We start from the raw sequence: 12,231 nt of genomic DNA, 5'->3' as shown, positions 1-12,231 counted from the left end.
CTATGTTTTTAGTTCTTACAGCTGCTGTGACACAAGCTTCACTGCAATCCATAATTCATAAGTTTCTTACTGCTGGACCATCTGCTTTCAACATAACATCTCTGATTTCTCAAGCTGCTCAGCTCTCCACACAAGGTATTAATTTTGAGTTATAGATAACTTTGTACCTTTGTTTTATTTTGGAATAAAGGGCATGTTTGCATATTAGTTTTCTAGAGAAAAAAATGGCCACATTAATGATTTTATGTGTTGGATTTAGTAATACTACACCCCCTCTCCCTCTTTTTTTAAATGTGAGGCAAAATTTCACATGTATCTTCTGATACTGTTATGGGATTTGTGATAATGGTGCTTAATTCAGATTATAATTATTAATTCGAAAAGTTGAAAGTAAGCTATGGTATACCCTTTGTCTGTGAAATGTTATATATAGGAAGAGTTTTTCAGATTATTAGATTTTTTAAATTATAGAATACAGAAAATATTTGTGACCTTGAGTTAGCTATGGTCTTTGACATATTTAGAGAGATGGAGAAGTACAAAGGTCACTATGTTAGCAAGTTGATAAACTAAATATGAATACTTGGTCAGGAATGGAAATAAATTTAACACATTTAATAATCCTTTTGTTAATTGTGACATTAGGGACTGAGAAGAGATGGCTAGTCCTGAATGGAAAGTAAGACAGAAGTTAGCATGGTCAGGAGACTACCGTTTGGAATACGTTCAGGGTTAGTGTTCTCTTTCAGCCTTGAGAAAGGTGGACAGGGGACTCAGAAGAGTGAATTTAGTGGCATCGGTGAGAATGTCACGTTCCTCTGACATATGTGTTTTTAGGGAATATGGAATATGTAGAGTGATGTAAAGACCTTCACACAATCTGCATGTGAAAGTAATTACTTCTCTTAACAGCCCAGCCATCAAATCAGTCTCCAATGTCTTTAACATCCGATGCTTCATCCCCAAGATCCTATGTGTCTCCAAGAATAAGCACACCTCAGACTAACACAGTCCCTATCAAACCTTTGATTACTACTCCTCCTGTTTCATCACAGCCAAAGGTATGTCATTTTTTAGAGGAATAGAATAATGGAGAAGAAATGACTTTTAGAAAATCAGTATTTTGGGATCCTGTAGCTCTCAAATTGTGTAGTGGTGCAGTGAATGATAGGTGACTGATACTAGCTACTGGAAAGGAAGGGATTTGGGTCTGTGCTACTTTAATACATGGTATCAATCAGTTCTGTTTTGTCTCAGCTTTTGTGATATGGCATGCTTAATTAGTAGTATTAAACGAATCTTAATAGTTGTAGAATTTTCAGATTCTAAAAGACACAACACAGTATTCTAGTGACTTCTTTTTCCAGTCCTGGGGCTTGAACTGAGGGCCCGTATGCACTGTCCCTGAGTCTCTGTGTTCAATGCTAGTACTCTACCACTTGAGCCACAGTACCACTTTTGGCTTTTTCTTTTTTTTTTTTTAAATTTAATTTATTTTATTTTTTTTGTGAACACACTGTACAGAGGGGTTACAATTACATGGGCAGGATAATGTGTACATTTCTTATCAAGCATTGCAGACTCCTCCTTTGTTTACCCCTCACATCCCTTCCCAGCCTCCCTCTCCACCCACCCAATCCTCCCCCGCCCCCCCCCCCCCTCCACCCCCACCAACGTTGTAAAGCTCATTTTCGACATGACAACTTGTACTTCTCATTGTTGTAACAGGTCCACCTGTATGCTTAAACGACTTGTTTTCCCCCCATCTCCTCTACAAGTTATACTGACATCAAATATAGTGAAAGCAGGGGTTATACTGTGGGGGAGGGACATACAAAGCAACACTTTTGGCTTTTTCTGAGTAAGAGTCTCAGGGATTTTTCTGCCCAGGCTGTCTTTGAGCTGCAGTCCTCAGATCTCAGCCTCCTGAGTAGCTAGGTGTGAGCCACTAGCACCTGGCTCCAGTGACTTTTTAATGCTTTTATTTTAAAAATATGAGGTAGTTTTTAACTCTATGCTACATGTATATTATAAACATAGATGCTTTGGAAAGCAGACTTAGCTATATTCTACTTCCTGCTTATCAGTTATCATTCTTTGCTTTAAAAATACATATGTAAAATATTAGTTGAGAATTTCTTGTATTTTAAAAGTTGAGATTTCCCTCCTTTTAAAAACTTTTCAAAGACTTTGGTGGATGAGTACCAGTACTGTGACTTGCAATTCAGCCCTGGAGCCTTTGTTTTGCTTTTTAAAGTTTGTGTATCATTTAAGCCCAAACCACAACTCCTAGCTTTTTTTTTTTAATGAATTAAAGTTAGAGTCTCTTAGATTTATCTGCCTGCTTTCTCTTTGAAATATGATTATCAGATCTCTTCAGTAGCAACTAGTATTATAGGCATGAGCCACAGGGAACCTGATTAAAACTTTTCATGATAGTGTAGGTAGAAATTCTTTCATTTATTTGAAACTTTTTTTTACCCCAAGTCTTGAACTTCCTTGCTCACATACAAGCTCTGCATTCAAACCATACCTCTAGTGATGGTTAATTAAAAGTGCATTAAAAACTATCTTGATCTTGCTGATAAGTCAGCTTACTTGAGTCTTTTAGTTTGTTTCTTCCCTTTGTCAACCTATAATGTGTATGTTTTAGGGTTTAATAATACTTTTAAGACCCCTTAAGTTTAATTACAGCTCACTCTGTGATAAAAAGATAAGACACACAAATTCTCAATCTTGGTGTAAGTCTAAATCATATGTTTTCCTATGTGATAATTTTAGATAGTTTTATATATACAAAGGTAGCAGAGGGACTGGAGGCATAGTCCAGTTGGTACAGCACTAACTGATGAGGAAAAGCATCAGCTACTCGTTCAAGTCCAGGTTTTACACCTAAAGGAAAAAAAATTAAATCATTGTCGGGTGCTGGTGGCTCATGCCTATAAACTTAGCTACTCAAGAGGCTCAGACTTGAGGATTGTGGTTTGAAGTCAGCCCCAGAATCAAAGTCCATAAGACTATCTCTCCAGAAAACTGGAAATGGCCTGTAGTTCAAAAGTAGTAGAGTGCTAGCCTTAAGTGAAAAACTCAGGGACAGTGCCCAGGCTCTAAATTCAAGTCCTACAACCAATATAAAAGAAAAATAATGTAGCAGTAAACCAAGAAAAACATTATAATGTGCTAGATTCTTGTTGGGTAACACTTGGAAAGTACTTTGATTTCACTTAGTAAAATCCCCAGATAACAAATTTAAACTGATAGCTTATACCTGTGATAGTAACTACTGAGTGTCAGGTTTTTAAAAAGAGGTTGAGTAAGAAGAGTACCACACACGTGGTATTCAGGTAAGGGGTAGGTTTATTCATGGTTACGGCTGGCATCAGGCCATGTTGGCACTGCACGCGTCTGGAAAAGGCCTGGGAAAGAGGGCATCTGGCTCTGGGCTAGGCCTTATCTAGGGCTGGGGCGGGGAAAGGTATGGCCACATCGAATCCAGATGTGACATCAGTGGATGCAGATGTAACCTCTTCCAGGTTGCCAATTGCCTAGCTAATGTAGGTACTGGGTGGAGACTGCTGCGAGGAGAGTGGAGTCTGCTCACCATCTAGGAGCAGACCTTACACTGGGGAGGTTGCAATCTGAAGATTTGATTCAAAGCCAGCTCAGGCAGAAAGTGTGAGACTCTTCAATTAATCACCAAAAAGCTGGAAGTAGACTTGTCGCTCAAGTGGTAGGACAGCTAGCGATGAGCCCTTTATCCTACTCCCCTCCCCCCTCCAAAAAAAAGAAAAAAAGCTTGGGAGCAGTAGGCCCTGAGTTCAGCCCTAGGACTTAGCATCAAAATAAAAACAAATTTAGGACAGTTCTGTTAACTTATCACCGGGGAATGGAAATAATAAGGGAGTTTGATGTAGAATTTCTGCTTTTTTCCCTTTACCTTTCTATTTGTATTGTCTCATCAGATTTTGCCATTTCAGGTTAGTACTCCAGTAGTTAAGCAAGGACCAGTGTCACAGTCAGCCACACAGCAGCCTGTAACTGTTGATAAACAGCAGGGTCATGAACCTGTCTCTCCTAGAAGTCTTCAGCGCTCAAGGCAAGTCAATGTTGTGTGTTGAAACTACATTGTTGTTTGCTTTAATAGGGAGGGCATCTTTTTTTTTTTTTTTTTTTTTGGGGGGGGGTCCAGTCATGGGGCCTGAACTCTGGGCCTGGGCGCTGTCCCTGAGCTCTTCAGCTCAAGGCTAGCGCTCTACCACTTGAGCTACAGCGCCACTTCTGGCTTTTTTCTTTTTGCATATGTGGTCCTGAGGAATCGAACCCAGGGCCTCAGGCATGCAAGGCAAGCGCTGTACCACTGAGCCACCTTCCCAGCCCCTAGGGAGGGCATCTTAGGGAGGGCATCTGCATGGCTTGAATTGTGTGTGTGTGTGTGCGTGTGTGTGTGTGTGTGTGTGTGTATGTGTGCGTGTGTGTGCGTGAGAGAGAGAGAGAGAGAGAGAACTTGGAAGAGTCCATAAATAGCCTACCTTATTTTTTATGTGTTACAAAGTTTACATTATAAGTAGATTACCTATAGTAGTGAACCTGGCTTGTTGTAAATAAAGTGGCTCTGTAAAATTTAACTTCTACTTGTTCAAAAGACTTGATTTTTACAGTCTTCTGTTTGTTAATACTCTGTTGCGTTTTAACCTCTTTGCAGTTTTGAGCATATCAATGAAGGTAGCAATTTCACATATCAAACTCATAGTGATTCCAAATTGATGTCACAGGCTTTTCTGATCCAGTGGTGAATAGCTTTTCATAGTGTTATACATAGACAACTGTATTTTCTTTTCTCTTTTTTTGGGGTGTGGGGGAGGGATTTGGACAGTTTTGGGCCTTGAACTCGGGGGCTGAGCACTGTCCCTGAGCTTCATTTGTTCAAGGCTAGCAGTCTACCACTTGAGCCACAGCACCACTTGTGGCCTTTTCTGTTTATGTGGTACTGAGGAATTGAACCCTGGGCTATGTCACATTCCCATTCTCCCCCCCCCCCCCCTCTTTCTTTAACAGTACAGTTTTAAATGAGATTTGTTTTCATTTTTCTATTTCAATTTCATGCTACAAGGTAGCAAAATAATTCAGCTTTTTTTTATTGTCTAAATAATCACTTGAAAACTTAAACTTCCCCAAAGAGTTCTTTCCTTCAAAATAATCACTAAGGAAAGCTCTCTATTACTCCAGCAATCGTGCCATTGCTCAGAACATTTTTGCAAAATACTTCTTTAATTGTCTTTAGATGTTATGCTATTATTTTAAATATCTCCAGTGATGAACACATCATCCTTTGGGAGATTTAGTTTTTGGAAATAAATTTAATTCTAAGCCAAGTCTGCTAAATCAGGTAGGAAATAAGACATGAGGGGTAAGATTTTTTTTTTTTTTGGGGGGTCTGGTCGTGGGGCCTGAACTCTGGGCCTGGGCGCTGTCCCTCAGCTCTTCAGCTCAAGGCTAGCACTCTACCACTTGAGCCACGGCACCACTTCCGGCTTTTTTCTTTTTGCTTATGTGGTGCTGAGGAATCGAACCCAGGGCCTCATGCATGCAAGGCAAGCGCTCTACCACTGAGCACCTTCCCAGCCCCCAAGATTTTTTTTTAAACCACTGTATATCCCTAAACCCTTGCCTAAACCGTTTACTGTTAAGAGTATAGCCAGTTTGAGAGTAATTTTTTTTTTTTTTTTTTTTTGCCGGGCAGGGGAGGAAGGGGGTTATGGGGCTTGAACTCTGGGCTTGGGCGCTGTCCCTGTGCTCTTCAGCTCAAGGCGAGTACTCTATTGCTTGAGCCACAGCGCCACTTCCGGTTTTCTAGTGGTTTATTGGAGATAAGAGTCTTACGGACTTTCCTGCCCAGGGTGGCTTTGAACCACAATCCTCAGATCTCCGCCTCCTGAGTAGCTAGTATTACAGGCTTGAGCCACCAGCGCCCAACTGAGTAAATTTTTTTGTGTGCCAGTCCTGGGCTTTCAACTTGACCTGGGCACTGTGTTTGAGCTTTTGTGCTCCAAGTTAGTCCTCAGCCACTTTAGCCATAGCTCCACTTCTGGCTTTTTGGTGGTTAGAGTTAAGAGTCTACAGACATTCCTATCTAGGCTGGCTTAGAATCATGATCCTCAGATCTCAGCCTCCTGAGTTGCCAAGATGACAGGTGTGAGCCACCAGCACCTGGCCTTGAGAGTAACTTCTTTTAGCCTTGTTTTGCCCCTTGGCTTATTCGGTGCTATCCAATAAAATGTTTGTATTTTGCTTCACATTATTTTACCCTCTGATTCAACACTCTTTTATCTAGATAGCATGCACCCTATTGTGATGTTGGTTATATTTTCAACTCTTAACATATGTTATAAGAAGGGTGGTATTCAAAGCAGATTAAAAGGGCTCACTTTTCTCTGCAGTATACTGAAGAATACGAATACATGATATTAATGTGCTTGGATTAGTGAATGTATTTGTTAAAATATAATTTTTTCTTAGGTATTTTTCCTCTTTAAATTGATAGACAATGCCTGTTGATAGAAATCCCTGATGTATTTCTTAGGATACTGACAAAGCACTTTTAAGCATACTATATACATTCAATTCTGATTTCTCTTCCAGTAGCCAGAGAAGTCCATCACCTGGTCCAAATCATACTACTTCTATTAGTAATGCATCAAATGCAACAGTTGTACCACAGAATTCATCTGCCCGACCTGCGTGTTCATTAACACCTACCCTAGCGGCACACTTCAATGAAAATCTGATAAAACATGTTCAAGGATGGCCCGCAGATCATGCAGAAAAACAGGTATATTTCATGATTGAAGGCAAATGTTTTACTATCGAGTATCTAGCCCAACAAAAAAGACACAGTTTTACTTTTAGAAAATCTAATTTAGAGTCTAAATTGAAGTTATATTAATAAGTAGCCTCATATTGTCTACAGTTGGGTTGTAAATATTTGATAAGAATATTATGAGTTGACCTATTAACCTTGTTAAGCAGGGTAGATGAGTTCCAGTTTTGCCATTGAGGTATTGTTTCAGGGTTGCCTAGTGATGTAGTTTCTTCACAAGGTTCTCTCCCCACACACCTCCCCCACCTTATAGTTTCAGGAACTTAAAACTATGAACATTTTTGCTTGAAAAAATCCTTAATTAAAATTAAAATCCTTAATGGCATTCCTAAGAAATCTTAGGGCATATAGAGTATTGCTATTTGTCTCTGGTTGATAAGGCATCGAGGATGTTGTGAGAGTTCATAGAAACAATGTCATGTGAGTCATGATACAGGAATATAGTAAAGCTCCTTTGTCACTATTTTAAATGCTGCTCTATTTTTACAATCTTTTTGGCCCATCATCTTTTAGTAACCACCTGAGATTGGAAATGCTATTTTCTTAAGGAACTGGAAGTCAAAATAAGAAATAAATTTCTTTTATAGTTAGAGACACTGTTTTATAGTTAGAGGCAGTTTTCCTTCATGGGTTGATCAACATTTTTATGCATGTAAAGGAAACAATATTGTATGATTTTATATTAAGTAATTTAAAATGTAATGTTTCATTTAATATGCTAGCATTTATATGTAGTGTGTTTTGTTTATAGGCTTCGAGATTGCGTGAAGAAGCTCACAACATGGGAAGTGTTCACATGTCAGAAATTTGTACTGAATTAAAAAACTTAAGGTCTTTAGTCCGAGTATGTGAAATTCAAGCAACTTTGCGGGAGCAAAGGTAACATTTTTTTGGCAAAATTAATTTGTTCCTTAGAATTATGTGCACCGGGGCGGGGGATGGTGGTGGAGAGATGGGAAGGGGAAACAAAGGAGGAGTCAACAATGCTTCATAAGAAATGTACTCATTACCTTGCCCATGTAATTGTAACCCCTCTGTATGGTATTTTCACAATAATTTAAACAAAAAAAAGAATTAGGTACACCAGGTCTCTCCTTAATTATGGATATCTCAAACCATGGACACAAAACTATAATTTACAGTGTTTATCACAACTAAGCATAGCTTTTCCATAATGTTTTCCAATTTGATACACATCATTTCTATTATTTCTTCTTTCTTTCTTTCTTTTCCTTCCTTCCTTCCTTCTTTCTTTCTTTCTTTCTTTCCTTCTTTTCTTTTTTTTTTTGTCATTGGGCTTGAACTCTGGGCGTGGGCACTGTCCCTCAGCTCTTCAGCTAAAGGCTAGCACTCTACCACTTGAGCCATAGCGCTACTTCTGGCTTTAATATATGGTGCTGAGGAATTGAACCCAGGACTTCATGCTTGCAAAGCAAGCACTCTAAAAGTGAGCTACCTTTCCCAGCCTGAGATGCATCATTTCTTTTACCCGCTTTACAATTTCACACACAAAAAAATGATTCTTACCGCAGCTCAACAACTTCAGCCATCTCTTAAAATTATTTCCTTAGTGAGAACCTTTATACTTAAGAAGCACTTTATACTTTTTCTCAATATCATACTGGAATTGCCAACATCACTGCTGTGTGCTTTTGGGTCATTTTTGAGTGAAAAAATGACTACTTGAATATAAGCATTGTGATACTACAAAAGCCACCAGTCTGATGGCCAAGATGGCTAACACATTTGGCAGGTTGAATATATAACATGTTGTATACTGAGTGATGCATAAAATTGTGTATGAAAGTGGTGATTCACATGGAATAGTTAGTGAGATTTCTTTCTACTCAGAACAGTATATATTTAATTAAAGCAATTTTTCTTCCTGAAAATTTTCATTTATTATATATAATTTAATTTTTACTGTAAAGCTGATATACACAGAGGGGTTACATTTACATAAATGAGGTAATAAATGCATTCTTTTTGAACACTATAACCCCTTTCTAATCCCGTCATTTAATATTTTTGAACTGGAAACTTAACTAAAAGCATTGAATGAGAAATGGTGCTTACTTAAAAAAAAAAAGCTACTCTTAAATGGAACATTCATTTTCTTTTACCATACATGACTTGAAATTTAATTCCAGTTGAATAGTAAGGCAGCTAGATTTTATTGTTTTAATTTATGATAAAGGTCTTAATGTTGTAACTGTCAGCTACAGTGTTCTCTCTTTCTCTCTTTCCTTCTCTCTCTCTCTCTCTCTCTTTCATTTTGTCAGTCATGGGGGCTGAACTCTGGGCCTGGGTGCTGTCCTTCAGCTCTTGAGCTCAAGACTAGTGCCCTACCACTTGAGCCACAGTGCCACTTCTGGCTTTTTTCTGCTTATGTGGTGCTGAGGATGGAACCTAGGGCCTCATGAATGCGAGGCAAGCATTCTACCACTGAGCCAACTTCCCAACTCCTACAGTGTTATTTTAGAGAAATGTTGAGCTGGTTACTGGTGGCTACTGAGGAGTCTGAGATCTGAGGATTTGTGGTTTTAAGCTAGCCTGGAGCAGGACATTCCATGAGACTTAAAAAGCTGAAGGGGAGTTGTGGCTCAGGTGGTAGAGCACTAACATTGGAGAGAAAGCTCAGGAACAGTGGCTAGGCCCTGAGTTGAATCCCTAGGACCAATACCAAGAAAAGAGAAGATATAACAGTGAGCAAACATTGGATTTCTGAGTGAAGTTGTTTTGGTTGAAATTTCAAGTTACTGTATTATCTTTTCAGCTATAAATGCTTTAGAGATAATAGAATGTTTAATGATATATATATATATATTTTTTTTTAAACATAAAATGTTACCATATTTCTTAGTCTAGGCTTTCATTTCATAAGTCATAAAAGTATAAATAGCTTTAAAAATAGCATCAATTAATTGTCCATTTAAATATATAATGTATTTGATCAGATTCATTCTCTCTTCCATACCACCCATGTATATGTATACATATATATTGTATATACATATATACATACATATATGTGTATATATGTATACACAAAACTATATGCTAATTGTTCCAAGGGGGTTTCACCATGGTCTCTCACATCTGTTTAGATCATACTTTTAGTCTAAATAGTCACATATGAACACCCATATAATATATATATGATCCTTTGTGTTTACATATGTATTTATAAATTCTAACATCTACATATGAGAAAAATCACGTCACCCTTTGTCTTTCTGAGCTGTGTATATGTGTGCCCATGCACTTGGAACTTGGGTCGTGAGTACTTTCTCTTAGCTTTTCTTTGCTAAAGGCTAGTGTTCTACTATTTGAGTCAGAGCTCCACTTCTGGCTTTTTGTTGGCTAATTAGAGATAGAGTACTTGCTGAGTGTTTTGGGAACATGATAGAATAATAAGATTGAAATCACTTCTTACATCTTTAAAGTAATGAATGAAATAGTTTGTTATCAAACTAAAGAACACTCTGAACATGTCATTCTGATACTTCATATTCCATACTAAATGGAATTGTTGTATAGGCTGTGTTTGTAGTTTGGGTTTTCTATAACATCTATATGTATACACATATTCTAATAATCTGCTTTTATTTTTCAGGATATTATTTTTGAGACAACAAATTAAGGAACTTGAAAAGCTAAAAAATCAGAATTCCTTCATGGTTTGAAGATGTGAATAATTGCACATGCTTTTGAGTACAGGAACTGTAAATCTGTTGCCCAGTCTTAACATTTTTGAGCTGCATTCAAGTAGACTTTGGACCGTTAAGCTGGGCAAATGAAATGACAAGGGGTCGGGGGTCTGTGAGAGTCAATTCAGGGGAAAGATACAAGATTGATTTGTAAAACCCTTGAAATGTAGATTTCTTGTAGATGTATTCTTCACGTTGTAAATATGTTTTGTAGAGTGAAGCCATGGGAAGCCATGTGTAACAGAGCTTAGACATCCAAAACTAATCAATGCTGAGGTGGCTAAATACCTAGCCTTTTACATGTAAACCTGTCTGCAAAATTAGCTTTTTTTAAAAAAAAAATTTGGGGGGTTAATTTATCATTCAAAAATCTTGCATTTTCAAAAATTCAGTGCAAGCGCCAGGAGATCTGTGTCTAAGGATACGATTTTGAACCACATGGGCAGTGTATAAAATATCATGAAACAACTGTTCCCACACTTGCACCTGATCAAGAGCAGTGCTTCTCCATTTGTTTTTGCAAGAAATGTTTTTTTCATTTCCTGTGTGTTCCATTTCCCTCTGAAATCCTCAACTGATTTTATCCATTTTTTAAGGCTCCCTTTTCTCCTTTCTTACGGCACTGTTGCTATGGCACTTTTCTATAACCTTTTCATTCCTGTGTACAGTAGCTTAAAATTGCAGTGATTGAGCATAACCCACATGTTTGTATAAATTATTGAAATCCATTTGCACCCTGTAAGAATGGACTGAAAAGTACTGCTGGGCATATGTGCTGAAAGTACATTAATTGCTCAAATGTAAGGAAATGGCCCAATGAACATGGTTATGGGAGGGGAAAAAGGAAACAAAGCTAGTCAGATGTGAATTGTATCTGTTGTAATAAACATGTTAAACAAACAAACAATGGTTATTTTTCTTTTCCTTCGGTCAGTGCACATTAGAATTTGAACTACCTGGGGATCTTTTCTGAACTGTTCTTGTTGAATATTTATAATTCATTGGAATAATTCCTTAAGGGAGGTTTTGTTTAAAGCATATTAACAGGAAATTGTGTATAAGATGTTTAATGAAATGTGAAATTCAACAAGAATGATTAAGGCATTGCATTTCCCAAGTGGTTGTCATTTGTTAAGCCCTGGTTTACCTGTCTTGCTATTATGACATTTCATTTTGAAGGATGTTTGTGTTGTAGCTAACTGTTCAAGTCTGGTGCTGACTGCTGTTCTAGCCATCACAAAACGCTAAATTTGTGGAATTGGAGCTTCCTGCTGTTATCTGGAAATGGTGGGGAAGCTCAGCTTTGTATATTGTTTCCTAAAGTATATTAAAATAAAAAAGAAACTATTGCTACTATAAAGTTACTTTGGCTTTCTTTTCTTTGCTAAAAATACTAGTCACATGGCCTTAGGGTGACACTGCCAGGATTGTGTCAAACCACAAGTTTCTGTATGAAAAAGTTATCAAAATGGTTGTATACTCTGATTTCAAGTGTTGTTGCTGAGTCAGATTCATACTTGCGGTTACTGCCAGCACCAAGGGCTTATTTTTGATGATGTACAGCAATATCAGTTTTACTTTTCTGAGATACCGATCTGAAATTTCAATATTGCTTTTGTGAATTAATCATCTTTAAAGTAGACA

At 37.8% G+C, this 12,231-nt stretch overlaps 1 protein-coding gene across 10 annotated transcripts in view; it reads left to right on the top strand.

Annotated features, from left to right (window-relative positions):
- Wac (WW domain containing adaptor with coiled-coil) overlaps positions 1–11,951 on the top strand; it is a 70,950-nt gene extending 58,999 nt beyond the window's left edge. For 9 of the 10 annotated variants that reach the window (XM_042685878.1, XM_042685875.1, XM_042685879.1 and 6 more), the window contains 6 exons: positions 13–135; positions 913–1,061; positions 3,978–4,096; positions 6,640–6,829; positions 7,629–7,756; positions 10,494–11,951. In XM_042685878.1, coding sequence (XP_042541812.1) covers positions 13–135; positions 913–1,061; positions 3,978–4,096; positions 6,640–6,829; positions 7,629–7,756; positions 10,494–10,563 — 779 coding nt within the window. In that variant the 3' untranslated portion in view covers positions 10,564–11,951. The remainder of the gene's footprint in view (positions 1–12; positions 136–912; positions 1,062–3,977; positions 4,097–6,639; positions 6,830–7,628; positions 7,757–10,493) is intronic. The other variant, XM_042685873.1, reaches the window with a different exon arrangement.
- Positions 11,952–12,231: the final 280 nt, after the last annotated feature.

Source organism: Dipodomys spectabilis, unplaced genomic scaffold, assembly GCF_019054845.1.
Source record: "Dipodomys spectabilis isolate Male_0828 unplaced genomic scaffold, ASM1905484v1 ptg000096l, whole genome shotgun sequence".
NCBI classification, from domain to species: Eukaryota; Metazoa; Chordata; class Mammalia; order Rodentia; family Heteromyidae; genus Dipodomys; species Dipodomys spectabilis.
Note: the sequence above shows the minus strand (reverse complement) of the source record. Positions and strands in the feature narration are given on the sequence as shown.